This window comes from Paramormyrops kingsleyae, chromosome 8 (assembly GCF_048594095.1).
Source record: "Paramormyrops kingsleyae isolate MSU_618 chromosome 8, PKINGS_0.4, whole genome shotgun sequence".
In the NCBI taxonomy this organism is placed as follows: Eukaryota; Metazoa; Chordata; class Actinopteri; order Osteoglossiformes; family Mormyridae; genus Paramormyrops; species Paramormyrops kingsleyae.
The window spans coordinates 17,505,642-17,524,794 of NC_132804.1; the positions used below are offsets into that span (position 1 = coordinate 17,505,642).

At 37.0% G+C, this 19,153-nt stretch overlaps 3 protein-coding genes and 1 long non-coding RNA gene across 6 annotated transcripts in view; 3 read left to right on the forward strand and 1 right to left on the reverse strand.

Annotated features, from left to right (window-relative positions):
• The window catches only part of LOC140592277 (uncharacterized), a 62,083-nt gene that overhangs the window by 30,754 nt on the left and 12,176 nt on the right, over positions 1-19,153 (reverse strand). The gene's annotated exons all lie outside the window — the stretch shown is intronic.
• On the forward strand, positions 894-3,913 carry LOC111854635 (homeobox protein Hox-C12a-like). The gene is made up of 2 exons (XM_023832806.2): positions 894-1,540; positions 2,530-3,913. Exons 1-2 carry the CDS (start codon positions 928-930, stop codon positions 2,766-2,768), a joined length of 852 nt encoding a protein of 283 aa, XP_023688574.1. The 5' UTR covers positions 894-927; the 3' UTR covers positions 2,769-3,913.
• The window catches only part of LOC111854642 (homeobox protein Hox-C8a), a 32,337-nt gene continuing 25,439 nt past the window's right edge, over positions 12,256-19,153 (forward strand). Inside the window, exon 1 of one of the 2 annotated variants that reach the window (XM_023832841.2) lies at positions 12,256-12,630. In XM_023832841.2, the coding sequence (XP_023688609.1) occupies positions 12,613-12,630 (18 nt within the window). In that variant the 5' untranslated portion in view covers positions 12,256-12,612. Of the gene's footprint in view, positions 12,631-12,778; positions 13,032-19,153 lie in introns of those variants that run through there. The other variant, XM_023832819.2, reaches the window with a different exon arrangement.
• On the forward strand, positions 14,632-17,491 carry LOC111854622 (homeobox protein Hox-C11a). 2 transcript variants are annotated; one of them, XM_023832772.2, is made up of 2 exons: positions 14,632-15,375; positions 16,818-17,491. In XM_023832772.2, exons 1-2 carry the CDS (start codon positions 14,685-14,687, stop codon positions 17,054-17,056), a joined length of 930 nt encoding a protein of 309 aa, XP_023688540.1. In that variant the 5' UTR covers positions 14,632-14,684; the 3' UTR covers positions 17,057-17,491. The 2 variants fall into 2 exon arrangements, with proteins under 2 accessions (XP_023688540.1, XP_023688550.1); XM_023832782.2 differs by having other exon boundaries at positions 14,636-15,375; positions 16,824-17,491.

Sequence of the window (19,153 nt, forward strand, 5' to 3'; positions counted from 1 at the left end):
CGCGCACGTATTATACCTTTGTCATTATGGGTCAACTGCTTTGAAACAATACAATACTTTTGCTAAAAATGTTGCAGTATGAAATGATACTTGTTTTTATTAAAGATAATTAAATTCTTATAAAATATTTGAGCTGTAAGTATTTTTTTCATTACGTAGCACTTTTTAGTGGCGAATAATCAATTTCGCTCAATAGAATTCTTTCAGCACCCCTCAACTGCCTCGTAAAGCACATAAAAGAATTGGGTGGAGGCTTCGTCACAAGCTTCCCGGCGTATAGTTGCCAAACTTTATGGGGCTGTCCCTTAAAGTTTTTCGTGTGAGGTGTATGAAAATTATTTGAAACGTATGCGCTTTAAATAATCTTATTAAATATCATTTTATTTTACAAAGCCAGTTTTCCCAACCTTCTGGCCCCGATACTGTAAATACGCGCCGAGTGTGAGCATCAGTCTTTTCTTAAACAAGGCTGTAAAAGGGAGCGTCACAGCTTTATGTGACATTGAACTGAACCCTTATTTGTTCAGAAATAAAATGTTGTACAAATCAGGGTCTTATAGAAATGCGAACCTTAAAAACCCTCAAACCATTAATTAAGCCATGCGCTGTTTAACTAATCATCTATAAATGGTTAAGGAGCGTTATTTAAAAAAAATCATTAAATGCAGATAAATAATTCAGACATACCTATACAAAGAAGACAAAACAGGACAGCCTATCCCGTTTTTAATAAAATCTTTTATAGTATTTTAAATGCATATAAAACCTGTAATACAGAAGTTAATGTTTTGGGTTTTTTTTTTCTGACGTAGCCTAGTGGGTGGCACCTTCCGTGCCGCAAATTGACTTAAACACGTGACCCAAATAAGACCAATCAGGGCCACCTCTAGGTTTAACTATGTTAAATGTCAGATTGCAATAAACTAGATGCTGTTGGTCAGGCCCGCTGAAATGGGCGAGCATAATCTTCTTAATCCCGGGTTTGTGGGACCGTTGGTAAACATCCACACAGGAGACACATTTTACCTGCCAAATTTCAGAGCATCGGGGGGACAGCTGGCGGGTCTACCCTCTTTCTCCTACCCAAGAAGAGATAATGTGTGTTCTCTCCCGTGGAACCCATCGGAGCCGTGCAACGGATACTCTCAATCCTACTTAAGCGGCCCCATGTCCATTAACCCTCAGTTCAGCCGGTCTTGTGAATTACCTCGGCAAGAGGAAGGAAAATGCTATTACAACAATATTGCCGGGCACAGAGAAACTTGCTCGGAGGGGGGCAATTTAAAGAGAGAAGACAGGGCGATGAACACATCTTCGGTGTCGTCAGATAACGGACTACATAACAGCATGAGCGGTGGTGGCGTGTTTCCTAAATTTGATTATGGGACAGAGGAGGTGATCCAAGACCCGCCGTCCTGTCCGTCCCTCGAATCTGATTCCAACTCGTCTATGCTCAACGAAGGGGGCAAGACTCTCGCAAGCATCCCTCAGACCATGACATCCCCTGGAAGCCAAGCAGGCAGTGCAGCTACGGGCGGAGGTGAGTGACCCATGTTAAACAGACGACATAAATGTACAGTTTGTGTAGCCTATAGTGTGTGCAGTGTAAGACCCTTGTCATTTTCTGTTGTTTATATAGTTACATAACATACTCTTTTATCTGGATTGTATTTTGACTAAACGCCACTAGGGGTAGCGCGGAAAAATATCTTAGTACTCAGTCTTGGGATTCTTAGACAACACATTCCTTAGCACAGGGTTTTTCTCATGTGATTTTCATGAAATTTGAGTGTCATTCACAAGTACTTAGCCATTTTGCCTTCTCCTCTTTATTTAAACTAATTTCAGGTTTAGGTCATGCACGATGTGACAGATTTAAGCAGCAAAAAAATAGTGCGAATGCTATGCTCGTTGAGGAAAGACTATGCAAAGGGATTTGAGGTGATTCCCCTATAGCTTAGGCAGGTATAAAGCTTCGAAAAATGAAAATAGCTTGGGGTGTTTGAAAGCTGACCTGCGCCGTCATGTTAATGCTAACTTTTACTGCAGCTGTAAAACTTGTCGTGTCACAGAGTTTGCTACTGATCTCTGTGACGTATATTCTGTAAACAGGGCGAAGGGGACGTATACCATATTCTGCCTTTTTTATGCTGTTCATACATTTGGTATTGAAAATGTGGCTGGAAGCCACTCAAAACTATCACGTATAAAACTAATCATTTAGATCTGGCGATCATTCACCCGTATTGGACATCACGATGGTTTCAGTCAGCCATTTCTACGTATTAGGGAGGGAAATTGCAAATTTTAAAATGTAAAATCATGGTCCTTTTCAGTACTTTTTAAATAGCTAACTAATAGCAGCCCATGTGCATAGATTAGAACTTAGACCACTCAGGCCTATAGATAGATACAGGTAATTTTAGATGATTCAACAGTGGGGAATTTGTGCAAGGTTAAATCCTGATCATTTCTGATAAATTCTGAAGCTGAAGTTCGCTTGCTTACGTTGAAACGTATTCCAACCAGGTGGCCCGTGGTACCCGATGCACGCCCGGACCCGCAAGAAACGCAAACCCTACTCCAAACTACAGTTGGCTGAGCTGGAAGGTGAATTTATCCTCAACGAATTCATCACGAGGCAGCGGCGGAGAGAGCTCTCCGACCGCCTGAATCTCAGTGACCAACAGGTTAAGATCTGGTTCCAAAACCGGCGAATGAAGAAGAAAAGGTTGTTGCTTAGGGAGCAAGCCTTGTCATTTTATTAAATACCCTTTAGGGCTATAACCACTATTCTGTTTGTTTTTCATTTTTAAGCATGTTGTAAATTCTTCAAGATACCCATCTTACTTTAGTAAACCAGCATGTACAAAATATACGACATATTTTAGATTTTAGTGTATTATTTCTAATGATCAGATATGTATTAGTAATTATCTCAGTTATAATGTTCTCGATAAAAGTGATACTATGTAATCATTCTTTTGATAGAAAAAAACTTTTCATACGCCAGGCGATGCAAACGCCCTTGAACTGCAAGGCATTGACTGTGGACTTGACTTAAAAGGCGATACTGATGATGAAAATGTAATTGTACATTATTCCCTAACACCACCGACTTGGAGGATTTACATTATCCTTTTAATGTAGGTTGTCAGGTTTTAGAAATGACTTTCACACTTACGCAGATATTATTTTTTTATTTTCTTCAGCGGTACTAGCGGTATTAAACCCGTGTAATTTAAAGTTATTCATTCTGTTAAAATAGGCCTAGTAATTTGAGTAAAGCGGTGATATTTCAGTACAACCCCGAAGTAATCTATTTTACCATTTTCAGTAGAGCAATATTAAAATCAAGCTATTAGCTGTCTAATTATTCACGTCGTCATTTTGCCTCTTTAATATAGTGCCAATAACTAGTCGTTAAGCTAACAAATGCTAGTGTGCTGAGCCCGAGAGTTAAAAGTTCAGGAAAATGTTTAAATTATGTTAGCCAATAAGGCGGCATCCGAGCAATCAGCAGGTCGAAAGGCTGCCTTTCCTTCAGCTGCCTTGTATATTGATATTTAAAACAAAGTACAGGCTCAGGTGAAAACTGTGCGAATTTTCGTTACACTGGTTTGGTAAACCATTAGTGAATCTGGGGTCGATTTGTGGGTTTTTTTTTCTCCGGAATCAGTAGAAAATAAGGCAATTTTAACTCGGATCTGCTCTGTTTATTTGGTCTTGAAGGTTCACGGTCACGGACAGGGGACTGTCTTCCGGTGTCTATCGTAATCTGTTTCTCTGCAGCCTGTTTTCTAACACAGCTAGTCGCTAAGTGCTAATTTACACAATATTCTGAAACTGTATATTTGCATATCTGTATATGTTTATGTGTCTGTCGGACTTCGGTGTCTGTATATTGGTGCGGGGGGGGGGGGGGGGGGGGGGGGCGGGGGCGGGGAGATGAAGCCCATGCTGCTATTTTGTGCTAATTACATTTATACGCTCATTTGCTTCAAATGGTTGAATATTTGAAGAGAAAAGATTCGGTTTTGTTCTTTTATCTCAGTGGTCACGAGAAAAGAACCGACGCATCTTATTAAAATCCATAAATCTAAAAATCAATTACTGGGAGAATTAAGTCAACGTGAGAGGGGAAATATTTGACCGTATTGAAGAAGCCCTTTTGCAATATATTAAAGAAAAATATTTTCTCACTTGAGCCACACAGGATCGTAAATATATACAGTTTATCCGGTGATTATATTTTCATTAACAGTTACAACGCCAAATAGAGAAACCACGCTCTGCTTTTTATATATTATTCATTATTGCTTGACAAAGGTTCTCAATATCTCAGTATCTTAATTTTGTTTGTTGTAACTGCAGTAGTAGATGCAGTGGTAGGCATAGTAATCCAATATATAAAAGCTTTATGTTGTATGTTATTTCTTGGATGGGTTTGAGGCGGGGAACCGTGGTGAAATTAAGGACTAAAAAGTTGGGCAATTCATGTTTGCAAACGTTAATGTGGTCCTGCTGGCGTTCCCCGTTTGATATCTCTGGTGCTGCTCGTATGTCATACGTGTAATGTGATTCAAATAACTGTGTATCTTGTCCTAAAATAAAGAAACGTGATAATGACAATGATGATTGCTATTTTGGTTGCATATCCTGTGTAATCCATTAAATCTTTCCCACTTCTAGATTATCTAGACGGAAGTACCAATTCGTATGTACGGATTCATATCTGCGTTTGTAAAACGCTTTCTTGTATAATAATGTATCATGCGACTCACTCTGACGGAATGTATCAATATGTGTTTCTGAGCATTAATAAAAATTGCAAATGTACCAATAAAACATGTATCATAACATTTTTTTTTCTAAATACGTGTATGCCAGAAACGTAATGCGCTTTGCATAGCACCTTATTTCATTAAATGACTTCCACTTCCGAATTCAGCAAAACACCTACTGGTTTAACTTCGTGTCATAATAACAGTAAATGTCATTTTATATTCTCTGTAAATCTGGCAGTACCAGCTCTGTTTTTTTACAAGACTGCTAAGAGGGTCCAGTGAAATTATATATTTGTGCTGAAAGGCTTCTCCCGCCGTTAACTTAAGGTTTTACAAATCCATATGAAGATATGGGGACAAATGAAACAGGAAACCGTTCAATTTTATTTTACAGTAGGGTCCTCTATTCCCTATAATTTGACATAATCGTTGTATACTCTTCCACTTTTTCCCTTTTATATAGTAAACTGTTGGTATAACCTTGGCAGAGTGTGAGTGCTGTTACGAGACGTATATGCAGTCATATGCTGTTATATGCTGTTGTTTCACTGAAAAGGTCAACACCACCCCTTGCCCTATGGGGTTTACAATATATATCACAATATATATCCTTTATATAGGCGTATTCAATAAATACGTATTTATACTCCATTTCAATAAAACGTTATAATCATAATTCGTCGTTGTATTCACATTTTTTTTGCATGGTTTAACTTGTGACATAATATATACCCCTGACTTTATTCAGTGCGTTCAAGGAAGGTCCGATTATCATCCGAGTGACCGGAAACTGACAGTGCTCCTATAGAAGATAGTCGTGTTTTGCTTTTGGTGTCAGCGTTTACTCAAGCGAAATTATTGGTATTGCTTGAAATCGTACGAAAATCAAATTTCACATACATTCATCAATTCCGTTTTCAATTTGACTGTTATATTTGCTGGCCTGGATTTATGGAGATTAGGTTTGAATTTAACCTGATAAGTCACTCCAGGTTGTTATTAGGGATTCCGAGAAATATACTAGATGATTTTGAACTTGACTGAATAATAAAACATTAATATTATATTATATTATATTATTATATACTAGGCCTATGTATTTTATTTTTAAATGCCCCCGATTGCTTTTTTGTGCCAGCGAATGGTAAATAACTCAGATTGCTGGGGTGTTCTGACTATTACAAACAATTAACCCAACAGGAATCCTTTAACTGCTTTCAAGCGATTCTTGCCATTAATTAATTACGTTATAAAATCGAATAAGCATAGATTCGCCTCTGCGTCCGGCAGGTCCTTGAAAAATAATATTTATAACTGTCCATTCGCCAAAATGGATTGTTTCATGTGTTTCGGAACCGTTTCTAGAGTAACGTCAAGGGCTGCGTCTTTTTCAGAATCGTCTTAATTATAATATAACTGTTGTCTGTTAGATTTATTGTAAATGTCTAATTTAGTCGATGTGAAATTTGTCGATATTTCATATAGTCCTGTTTTTGAGCTTTAAAATTAGTCTGTCCCCTCAGGCACACCATTAAAGATGTTTCGCAATGTCATGGTGAGGTTTTTTCTATTGTTTTGAAAATCATCCAAATCCATCCAAACCGCTCCATATGATTTGATATTGGAAAAACCACAACCCTTTACAGCTTGTGTCCACGTACTCCTCCCCAGTGATCCAGTGCACTTCTATCTCACCCTGAATTCAAGCAATGGCCTTTTCACTATAACGCAATCAGTCTCATGAAGCTGCGTGTGAAGCAAGAACAGTCTAGAATGAGTCTGGGCTCTTACACGTATAAAGACGTTGTAGTTTAACCCGTCAGTTGACAGATATTCTTCCCGGAAACATTCACACTATAGATAATATAGAAGTACAGGCATATTTTGCATAGAATTATAACGTATTATTACATTTCTTGTGTATATAACCAGAATAAGTGCTTATGATGGGTATAAAAACATAGTTTCACAGTTACTGCTTGTTTCTATATAGTTTCACGCAAGTTACGAGTTACTAGTTCTTTCTAAACTGACCCCACTGACGAATTCATTTACAGATAAAGCTATCGTTTCAGAAGGCCCGCGAACGTGACTAATTTCTCACTCGATGATGACACCCTAACTAACTTTATATAAGAAAACCGCCATGTGTTTGTTGTATAATTTAAGATAAATGTACGTTAACTGATAACACAGACAAAACAGTATAATGATATAAAGGTATAAAGTAAAAAAAAGCATAGAGATTGAGCCGCTATCGAATAATATTTTGGCAAAATGCATAAATCTGAATATCAATTCAAAATAATCCATAAAACAATCCAGGCCTATCAGTTTACCCTTAAATGAAGAAAGCGGTGGCTAGTTCTTTGATTTCTTTACATTTACCGCTTAACTAAGCGGCATTTTGGGAGTCTCACGATACTATAGATAAAAGAAAAGAGTTGGTTTGTAGTATAAATATATATATAAAAAATACGTCTCACTAACAAACGATTTCCGATACTCTATTCGGCTTCGTGTTTTCATGTTGAGATATTTGAGTAGTATTTCTTTAAATGAATTATTAATATCATGAGTTGTCAATTGATAAAATGCATGGACAATCGTGTAATTATCTACAGTACATGAACTTGACTTTTGAATATATTGATAATTGTATCCTTAGTTTCCCTGATGGACGTTAGCGATTTGTCACCAGAACCGCATGTAGAATTTTGTCACGAGCAGTAACTTGCCTAGCTATACTCTCCATTTTCTGAATAGTGGAAGCAGATAAACATATACTATAATCATTGATGTTTTCCATAAGTCGTTGATGGTGCTTTGGAAACGTGTATTGATTCTTTAAAAGTGATCAGCAGTTTAAGATAATAATGCTTTTAATCGCATGAGGAAAAATTGAGAAATATGTCATTGTATGAAGCAAACACATATATAGAGACAGGATTAATATATAATATAATATAATATAATATAATATAATATAATTATCTTTAGATTTTGTACGTATATAAAAATTGGCAGGTTTCCAAAGCTAGTGTCCATGAATTTTTTATTCGTTAATTTTGATTAAAAATTGTTGAGAAAGTGACATCGTCGACAGTATAAAGCATTTCTGGAAACTTCTCTTGTAGAGCATAGGAGTACGGTAGGATATTTTACCTGCTTATGGTACACATCTCGTGAGGACTGTTCATTACAGTGAATAATTAGGCCAATATAATGGGATTTCTAAGATGTGAAAAAAAAGTGTATCACAAAGCTATATATAGCTGGATACAGCCGGCCACGTAAGTCTTACAATATAAAGAACAGTCTATGTCATAGTTCTAATGCCAAGCTCATATTTTGCGTAAGAAATATTTTTCCCAGGTAAAAATTGCACGTTTTCTTGAGCATATATGTGAAAGAAATTGTGCTGTTTTCGTGCTTGGGATTGTATGTGAGTATTGTCAATTTGGCGGAAAATAATTTGCTAGCTTAGTGATCCTGATGTTGCCTGTCGCCTTTATTAACGGCTAAATAACTCTACAATCAGTATATTTAAATATTACTGCTGTTAAGACATTTACATATAACCTTTTATTCGTTGGTATTTAGGGAGGCCTATAGTTGTCATCTCCATAAGTTTGTTTCCTTAACATGTTCCCTTTTTTTCTCTAGTTGTGTTATTATTGTTCGGTTTTATTATTAACTAAATTATTATGCATATACTGTACGTATAACGTGTTTACTACTTTTTGAATGGGTGCGTTTAGTGTGAAGGTTTATTTTATTTTGAACAATTTAATCTGGAGACTTAAGGTTCTTGGCCAAGTTGAGCAAAACGTTTCCTAAGCCGTTTGGTTCGTCATTTGTTACTCGAACATTGTTCTGTCTTCATTTGGGGCTGAAATCTTTGCAAAAGATTACTTGGAGCCGCTACAACTACAAATGGTATGAAAAATCCCTTCAGGCTAAGCGGTTTGTTTAGTTTGACTGTCAGTATGACCTATAAAAATTGTTTACTTCGTTAAATAGACTACTAGAGTGATTAATTTACCCACATTTATTGCAACTCCCCTTCAGCGAATGATAAACATTTAAGGTTCGACAAAAAATAAAAATTGTGCATGTATCCAAAACTGTGTAAATGTAAAATATTTCAATACCGTTCCCGCTCTAAAGGGTGACTGAAAGCATCTCGTGAGTTCTCTAATCTCTGTGTGGGCGGAACGCAGACAAATTGAAGGTCAAGTTAGTAAAGCGCCATATATGGGGTCTGAAGGTCCATCCCAGTGAGTTTTGCAACTATAAGCCAAGAAGGCCAATCTAGTGCAAAGAACCGTTTCTGATAAGCTGCTGTCCTTTTTTTTTATCGGGTAGGTATTTTTAATTAGGCTCACGTGCACGTTTCGGGATCGAAGAGACAGTGAAGGGAGTGGCTTAGAAAGCAATGTGAGGAGACATTTTGTGCTTTAGGAATGTAATATTGCACATGTCCAAAGTGAATCGATTCCGACACCCAAGCCCGGTGGTACTGAAATTAAAACAGATACAGAAAATACGTCAGAATGTTTAAAGCTCTAGCAGATACGAACCAATCTATATTTGGTACGAAAATTAAGATGTAGTTCCGTAAGTAATAAATCTACCTTCTATAAAACAAAACATATTTATCTTAATTCGCTGTTTTATGGATTCGGCTACAAGATACAGAAGGTGTATTAACCAGTCCTCAGGGAGAAAACAAACCACATCAAGCTTTTAAATTCTAGTAATTTGTACTGGAGCCTTTTCTCGTGGGAGAAAACGTGTATATGTTCCAAAGAGAGGAGGGCATATTATATGCAATGTATTAAATGCAAAAGTTTATAACAGGCATTTCTTAATAAGTCCAGTTGTCCTTTACCTATCACAGGGTTAACTTTATACTTGCGAAAATATAGGGAAAGAAAATGACCGCGATAATTTGGATGCAGCTTTAGGTAAGCTTTTGCGCTAGCTTTGCCCTATGCAAAAGAACAAAGCTAAAGTAAGCTAACTAAAGACACAAGTTCCATTCGACAACACTATTCTTTAGCAAATTACTTTAAAGTGCCCAATTTTGACTGAGCAAAGCTGTTACGCTCTAGTGGTGTGTAACAGCATATAACAATCTTTCCTCCTTTATTCTCGCTCTCCGACTGTAATAAAAATGTGAACATTAAATATTGAGAAATATATACGTAATGATATTATTATTGTTGTTCTAAGTGTTGAAGACCTCAGGTGAACGTGATATTTTGATGTTACGCACTCAGTGTCCCTCAGTACGGTTCTATTAACCTCGACATCCATTGCTGTGTATAGACCTATTGGTGTAAAAACACATGCCGGGCCGCTTCGGTTTAACAAACCTCTCGCCGTTTTAATAAGTACTGGATTGAACAGAAATGTGTTGAGTTGAAATTAAATTAGTAGAGAATAACATTTAGACGGCGAATAAAAAAGAAAGCAGAAAGAAGATACTATGACAATAGTGGCCGCGTAAAGGTTATTACTAAGACTGAGATAAGGATGGCACGAGCTTTTCAATGGCAAGAATAGTACAAGTGAGAGCTCAGCAGTACTGGGGCATACTCAACAAAATAGTAGGAGCGGGGAATTTCGGATATTTCTGTCGCTTGCTGTGAACAAATTAAGGAAAGCAATCTATTACTAAGATACCTATGACCTATTATGGTGCTCTTATGGATTATATTTTATGTAAAAGTACTACTACTGCTACTAATACTGCTATTAACATTAACAATACGCATCCGTGTATTTTCTATACCAGTTTGTCATATGTAGGGTGGCGGGGGACTGGAGCCTATATCGCATAGTAATAATAATTTGTATTATTTTTCCTATCGCTGTCATACCTCTTTTAATTACGTAATTTATAAACCTGTTTACTTTTTTCGAGAAAGTCTGATTCAAGAGTTTTATTTGTCACATGTATGAATGTCGTGGTACACCAGCAGTGAATATTAAAGAACAGATTTCTTTGCTATTGATTGGAGAATCCATCCCTAAAAGCAATTTTTGTCAGTTTTCTGATACATATTTCCCATTCAAATGAATATTCAAGTAGTTTGCCATGGGTTCGGTAGACATTTTTAATATTTTCTGTTTTTCTTAATTAACTGTAGTCAACCCTACAATTTGACACAATATACCTTTTTATAACAACAATAACAATAATAATAATAATAATGATAATAACAATAACAACAATAATAACAACAATAATAACAATAATAACATTTAATTTAAATTCATTTATTTGCTTTTGGAAGTGGTCTTATTTAAAACCAGGCTCATAAAGATGTCGAAAAGACAATAAGCTTTTATTAAATATTTTTATTAAATAGGCCTATACAAGATTACCGTATTTCCAAATGCAATCTCTCAAATAAACTACAGAAGCTGAAGAGCATTTGCATAGGACCTACGTTTTGGCCTCTGTAATTATAAAATACACACGTTACCACATAATTTGAAAGCACCTTCGTTACCTGGGATTATATGTGATGTGTCTTTAAATATACGTCGCGAAGAGCCACTGTCTGATCCTGATGTATAACGTATATATGAAGCTCAGAGAGTGGGAAAGTACAGCGACCAAAATAACGTGTAAAGGCTACCGGTGCAAGAGTCGTAAGTGAGCATTCGAATATGTTCCGAAAAAGTCTTCAAAGGGTGCGATGCCAATCTCATAAATTGCACGGGAAACCAGCTTAATGCCACAGGTTTCCGAACACCCTTTAAGACAGACCGGTCAAGATCAATCCGTTCGTTCTGTGACCATGACGTTGCTTGTCAAAGCGATATATTGTTTAAAAAAAACGGAAAATAATCTTATTTTATCAATACTTGACATGCATAAGATTGAAAGTACATTGATTCACAAAATAATAAAGAAATTTACATATTGTTCTTTTTATGTTGTAGCGTTTTGTATACAATGTATAAAGCATGCGTCAAAGACATCAGTCTCAATATTTTGAGATGATACGGCATGTGTGTATTGCCCGAGACCACTGTAAAAATGAACGCCTTTTAGTTGTTGCTCCGAACTGTTCACAGTTCATACAACCAAATTTAATAGTCTGGCTTACATCCAATCAAATTTATCTTGGCCATGAGGGGACAATAATATTATTTCACACGCTTGCCACATTTAGTCCTTGTTTCTGGTCGAATTTATGAGAATATACAATAGTCGGACTAACATGACCAATGCGTACCTGAAAGGACTACAGGTTTCCTTAATTTGGTCTTTTTTTCAAAGAGCCTTCTTTAATTCTTTTGCTGTTTTACTATTATAGCGCGTAACAGCGAGGCCTTGCTTAGATTCCGCAGACAGATGTCGTAAAAGGTCTTTGAAAATCCGCTCTCCAACGGTGTTGTTTTGAAGCAGAGAATGTCAAATATTTACAACACCAGTTTTGGTCTCAAGACTGGAAATTTCGTAGCTTGTAGACATTTTTTGGTTTTGACAGCATATACTTTGCTTCCCAAGTATAATTAAGTTATTCAGTTATTGTATTCGTGGAAAAAAACGTTAAAGCTAAGTCACCTAAGTCAAGTAAATAGGTCATTTCTGGGTCACATTACTGTGGAAAAAATATATTAACGGTATCCGTTTCAGATCTTAGTTCTCTGTCGCATAACTGTACAGGGTTTGTAAGAGATTATAGGCAGATAACGTAAATTGGCGTGAACTGACGCAGGAAACTAAACCATGGATCCAATGAAGGTTAAATAATGGAAAATTATCAATAATAAGCTGTTAGTTTCCCTACTATCAGGCATCATGATAAAGTGCAGTCAGGTAAATCCAGTTTGCTCATATCATGCATTGTTTGTTTTGGATTGGCCTCTATGTTTTGCATCTATGTACGTTTATTTGAGTAAGTCATGTGTATAATCTCTTATGCACACGAGTGAGCGTTCTTCTCGTAGATAAGCTTTTTTTTGGGGGGGAATGTCGTTTTTAAGTGACTTTTGTTTATCGGCTCTCGTTTTTCTACACTCTGATATTGCAAATGAATGTCCCTTTGCTATGGTCGCTCGTTTATGGTAGGAGCCGGTGAGGAGTTTAGTGGTCAAATTCAAGTGCTATGTCTAGGCAGGGGTCTGCTTTCTTTGTACTTGGTGTTACAAGTCCGGCGCTTCAATCCTTTCATCAACGGCCGCAGCTCTTCCGCTTATTCAGAGGCTCTGCGCTTGATTGTAAGTTTATAGGTGTATAGGACTGGATGTTTCTAGCATTAAAAGCCTAGTTTAAGACATTATCATTTACTTGTTTACTCTAATCAGTTTTTTCTCTCATAGTCTCCCCATAAAAGTACGTATGTACCTGTTCGACTAATGCCTTAACATACAATCGCACGTCTTTTATTCTTTCCTCGTGTTCCTTTCATATTATTTCATTTTTTTTCTTACACTTTAGTAAAATCTAGGACACTAACGCCTCTTATGCGACCAGTATCATTTCACCATTGTTCTGATGCATTAACCAGATTTCATAGAGAGTCGCAGCGCTAGTCAAATTTGCACAGCCTACTGGATAAGGTACAAACAAACTATAGTACGACTATTGTTTCTCTAATACAGCTAGCCATTTGTATGTTAGTCTCATATAAACGATTACATAAATAATCATGTTTCTGCTATTGTGCTCGCGATTTGTGGATACTGTACGGGCCTGTTCCAGTGGATTTCTCAACTATTACCAAGATATATAAGGAAATATATTAATGTATTAACACGCACATTTGTAATGACATTCATTAATAAACTATTATTCCGTTATGAGACTGTCTAAAAACATTTTCCCGAATAAAGAAATCGAAATCGCTTATATACGTTAGCTTTCAATATTCATAAATAACTAAGTGGTGTGTTACAGAGATAAATTTAAGGAACCGCGGGTCTTCTTTTATAACGCATTTATTTGTTTGTTTGCCTGTTTATTTATATTTTCAAAAAATATACCTTTAGTTAAATTCTGATTTAAATTGTTTTGGTTTGTTTTTGCTTATTTATTGTGATTTCCAGATATATCACTAGGTTTAAATTCTGTTTCGACATTTACTGCAATATGATTTTTCATGTCCTGGCGCCATATAAGATTTTCAGCTGTAAGGAATTCAAGTCCAGCAGTTTAGACCTTTAAGAAGTAATTTACTGTTCATATTCTCAGTTTCTCCGACCCCACATTATAAGTTATTTTAAAAACGTAACTATAAAATTAAGCATACCAGTCATGGCTTTGCAATATGGGATATCAGCCACAATTTAAAGCTAAAAATATTACAGGTAATTAATGTTTATAAAACTCTCAGAAGACTACTGGGAATTTTTGAGCATCGTTGTGGAATTGCTACGGGGGAAAAATGTATTTATTATTAATTAAATGGCAAAATATTAATTCAGAAAGGGTCGGTGGAAAATGTATTGCTAATACGAAATATATACGTTACTAAATCCACGAGTAACACTGGTTTTAGTGTAAAAGCAAGATCAGTAATAATCTTACGCATAAAAGGAAATACATTAGAAAAATATGTTTCTGGTGTTGCTGTTTTACGCTCTTGATGACAACTAGAGGGAATGCCTTATGAAAGCGGTAAGAAATCTGCTATTGATTTTCATAATGCTGCAGTGGCGTTTCGAAACCAATCGTTTGAACCTCCTAGATCATACCTAAGTGAACCACTCCTACCCATCTAAGTGTTCCAAATTGATATATGACAATATCTACTTTCGATCACGTGTCTCCGAGCGACTTAGACGGATAGCACGTCATCTCGCCTTCCCAAATTTCCCCTCCTGCAGTTCGAATCCAAAACATCTATCTATAGTACCGAGAACGAGCGAACGATGTTTAACTCGGTGAATCTAGGCAACTTCTGCTCCCAAACGCGCAAAGACAGGACTTCTGAGTTTGGGGACAGGGCAGGGTGCGCCTCCAACCTCTATCTCCCAAGCTGCACCTATTATGTGCCCGAATTTTCTGCGGTCTCTTCGTTTCTACCACAGGCCCCGTCTCGGCAAATCACCTATCCTTATTCCACAAATCTGTCTCAAGTACAACCGGTTCGAGAGGTTTCCTACGGTTTGGACCCGTCCAGTAAATGGCACCACAGAAGCAGTTATGCATCCTGCTACACAGGAGAGGACCTGATGCACAGGGACTGTCTTCCGCCATCCACCATGACAGAAATGCTTATGAAAAACGAGAGTGTCTACAGCCATCACCACCATCACCATCCTAGCGCCAACCATTCATCCACAGGTTTTTACTCGAGCGTGGGGAAAAACAACGTTCTTCCTCAAGGTTTTGATCGCTTTTTCGAGAGTGCACAATGCGCTGTAGACAACCAGCTAGAGAATTGTTTACACAAAAGCGAGACGAGCAAGCTGGAATCAGAGTCCCAGCCTTCGAACGCTATCTCCGGCGCTACAGAACCGGAAAAGGACGCGGAGGATGAGGAAGAAAATACAAATTCGGGATCCTGCGGGTCTTCCTCAGGCACGAAGGATGGAAACGCCAGCAAGAACAGCCATTCGAGTAGGTACCGAAGCTGTAAATGGAAAAAGGTGAAGGGACTAGCCCGGTGTTTTGTCGGTCAGATTTTATGTGGAGTTTTATAAGCATTCAGTGGATTTTATTATAACCTACAAAGCTCTTTCTTCCAATGCGAAGAATTTTACGATGGGAAAACGCTTTGAAAAAAAGGGATGTTATACACAGGCGCGACTATCTCAGAGTCTGTGAAATTTTAAGAGCACGCTATTGTGACAAATGCTAACTTTGATCATGAACTTGCACGTTTTAGGGTATTTCGAAAAACCAATTGGGCAGAACACTACTTTTGACGTCCTGTGAAATATCTTTGAGCGACCCTTTATGCAATTTAGCTAACACATATATTTTAGACGACATAGCTACTTCTAAACGTAACATGGAGGAAACTGAATCTAGTTCATGAAACGTTGGTGTGAAAACATTTTTCTGCTTACTTGTGAATTCACCAAGGTTCTTAGACTATTTCTTTTATAGACTATAGATTATTTCTTCTAATGTAGTGTAAATAGAAAAAGCGAGCTTTGACATTGTTTCAGACTGAAAAACAAAATCAATTGTATTAAAATGCAAGGACTAGCCTCAGAGCAGACCCTTGCACGAGCTAATCAAGAGCATTGCTTCAAATCATATATTTATAAGATCATCACCACCACCATCGTCATCATCACAATAATCATCGTTAATTTAAAGTAGCCTAACAGTCTGCATTTTAGTACGATTAAGCTAGAATGTCTCATTCTTGTGTCCTCGATAGTAAAAATCACCGCCGAAACGCTTAGGCCAAAGCAGAAATACAGGGTTCCTTTAGAAAATACGTTTCTATGAGTCTGTATATAGCGGTATATATTGTATTGTAAACATCTTCTTTATGGCATATGCAAAATTGTATAAAATTGTATTGTTTAATAACGGCTAATGCTGCTGTCAAGTACAATAATTAGTAAAACGCGAAATGAACATCCTTGCAACCTTGCTCAGGGTTAGCGGTTGGAATATGAATGGATGACACAGGCTTCATTTTAGAAACAAGCAACAGTCTTTCGAATCTGAAATTCATGTAACTGAAGTTAGAGTTGGCGTTTTCATACTCTGGCCTTTTCGTCCATTCATTGTTGCATTTTTCTTTGTAAATTGACTACAGCCACTATAGCGGATCTTAAAATAATTTCCTATGATGCAAAATACTAAAGGAAACTGACATGACATATGTAAAGCGTTTTCTTAACACATCCACGTTGATATATTTAAATTGAAAAGTGGAATGTAACACACGTATTGTAGCACGAAGTGACAATCGGAAACGTGTCTTTGATTCAATGTATACAATAGGTGCACCAATACTTTTGAATACTTAATTTCGTGTTTACTGACCACATTCGTATTTGTTGAACGACAAAAAATGACTTGACCTTGTATCTCTTTATTTCGAGGTACTCCACGCGCAAGGAAGAAGAGATGTCCATACACCAAGTTTCAGATCCGGGAATTGGAGCGGGAATTTTTCTTCAACGTTTATATTAACAAGGAGAAACGTCTGCAGCTTTCCCGAATGCTGAACCTGACAGACCGACAGGTCAAAATCTGGTTTCAGAATCGCAGAATGAAAGAAAAGAAATTAAGCCGAGATCGTTTGCAATATTTTTCTGGCAATCCTCTATTGTGAACAGCAAGTATTATCTTTAACTAAGCATCAGTATTATGATTGAAATTATAAAATCGACTTTTTACTGAAGGGAAGATAAGGTTCATACAGTTAAAATGTATAACGCGGCAACATAAATTTGTTGGACTGTGTTTTCTGAGGTAATTTGCGCAATATTATGCTCTCAAAAATAAGAACCAGCGAAAGACTTTTTTCAGATTCTGAAAGACTCTTCAAAACAGATGCTAAAGCATTCTAAATTTTAGTTTTCGTATTGGAAGGTTGCAAATTTATGAAAACGATGTAGGGGCTCTTAAACTCCTAAATGTTTATCAGCAGGCCCTATACCTTCTTTTGTTTTTCATTTCGCATGCATCGTATATTATTTGTAAAATATGTAATATTCACGAAACACGATTCACGAACTTTATATTTTATAATATACGCTTAATTGTTCCTTCAGTCCTGGAGTCTTTCCCTCTGCATGACAAACGGAAGACAGTCGAATTATACATAGAAAGTGATATTCAAGCTCTTACTGCATTAGGGACTGTGATGTGAGAAGTTTGTACCGGGATAATTCTCCTCGTAAAGACTATGCAACGCTCCATTTCTGACTGTATATATGCCTTTAAAACCTATTTCGAAGCCGGATCTCTGTATCAGCTTGAGTTCTATACGTTCAGTTGTCTTTGTCGTGCGGATGGAGAATGCGGATATCATGCTGCACCAAGTAGAATAAGAATGTAAAATAAAAATGCACAGCTATTTAATTCACAAAACATCTACATTAATACTGTTGTAAATTATATTTTGAATCGCAGTTAGCCTATTATCATAGCAGTTTTATGAAATAACTGTTTTATAGCTTTCTCAAACTTGGCGTTTGGTGCTATACAGCTGCCCTGTGCGTCCATTGGAATGCTTTACTTTGTGACATGCTTTTGTATACTGAACTGAGGCCTCCTCGTGCTTCTGTGATTTATTTTGTTAATATCCTATACCAATTTTTAAAATAATTATTTAAGACAACATTATAACCTTCTAGAAACTAGTTGTAAAACAATCTATTTACTTTTTACACTGCAGACAGGGAGGGGGGGGGGGATTGTGGCGAATCAGCCATAAATTTATCTTAGCACAAATTCTAGATGTTTTGTATTATCCTCTTACAAATCGTTAATTATAAACATAATCGTAATTTTGGTTTGTATTCTATTCATTTGGTCGTAATGCAGTCACGTCACAATCACCGCATTCACCCAAGAGCAGATCAATCTGCAAATAATTAGGAAAACGTAATGCTGAATTGGTTTTCGTCCAGGTATGACTTGCACATAAGGGAAAACACATTGCTATTATATGTGTGTGGGAATGGGGTGATTCTCGCGTTTTTGACTTGTTGGACTGGAAATAACGCAACACCGAGTGGCGGCGTGAGACGAAAAAGGCTAATTCAGTGGTCACTAAAGGAAACAGCCACTGGTCATCTCAAAACTCTTCCAGTCTAGACACTGTCATAAAGACAGAGGCACTAAACAGCTATTTTTCCTTAATTGCACCGTCTGTTCAGCGGAGTCACACTTCCGCCGTAAACAGCAAATAAGTAAAACTTACTGCGACTTGAGCTGATGAAATCAGTAATCTACTCTGGATCGTTCGATACTCTACAGCTCAAATCTCCTGAATAACGCGTATCCGCATAAATGGCCGCCCAAACTTGGACGTCTATTTCAAAGCAGCCTGTATATGCGATTTTACTGAAACTGCCTATAAAACTAAAGTTTATTGACCACGTGGCGTTTAACTGCATCCCTACTGGTAGGAAAGTATTTGGCTGAAATAAGACCGAACAGATCGGGGGGAATTAATATATATCCCTCTCTGCCACGTGAAATAGGCCTACTACAAAATGGAGCAAAAGCGCGCAAAGTGAAAAACATAGGGATATATTTTAAAAACGGAATTGTGAAATTTAAGGGAGGGAATGAGTGAGTACCGAGAATGCCTGTGCGTCTTTATGTGTTCGTTTGTGTATCCATGGAAACACAGAATATCTCAGAACAGTAAAAATCTTAAATATTGACTTTGAACTTCCGTGAAGTCAAGGCCGTCACC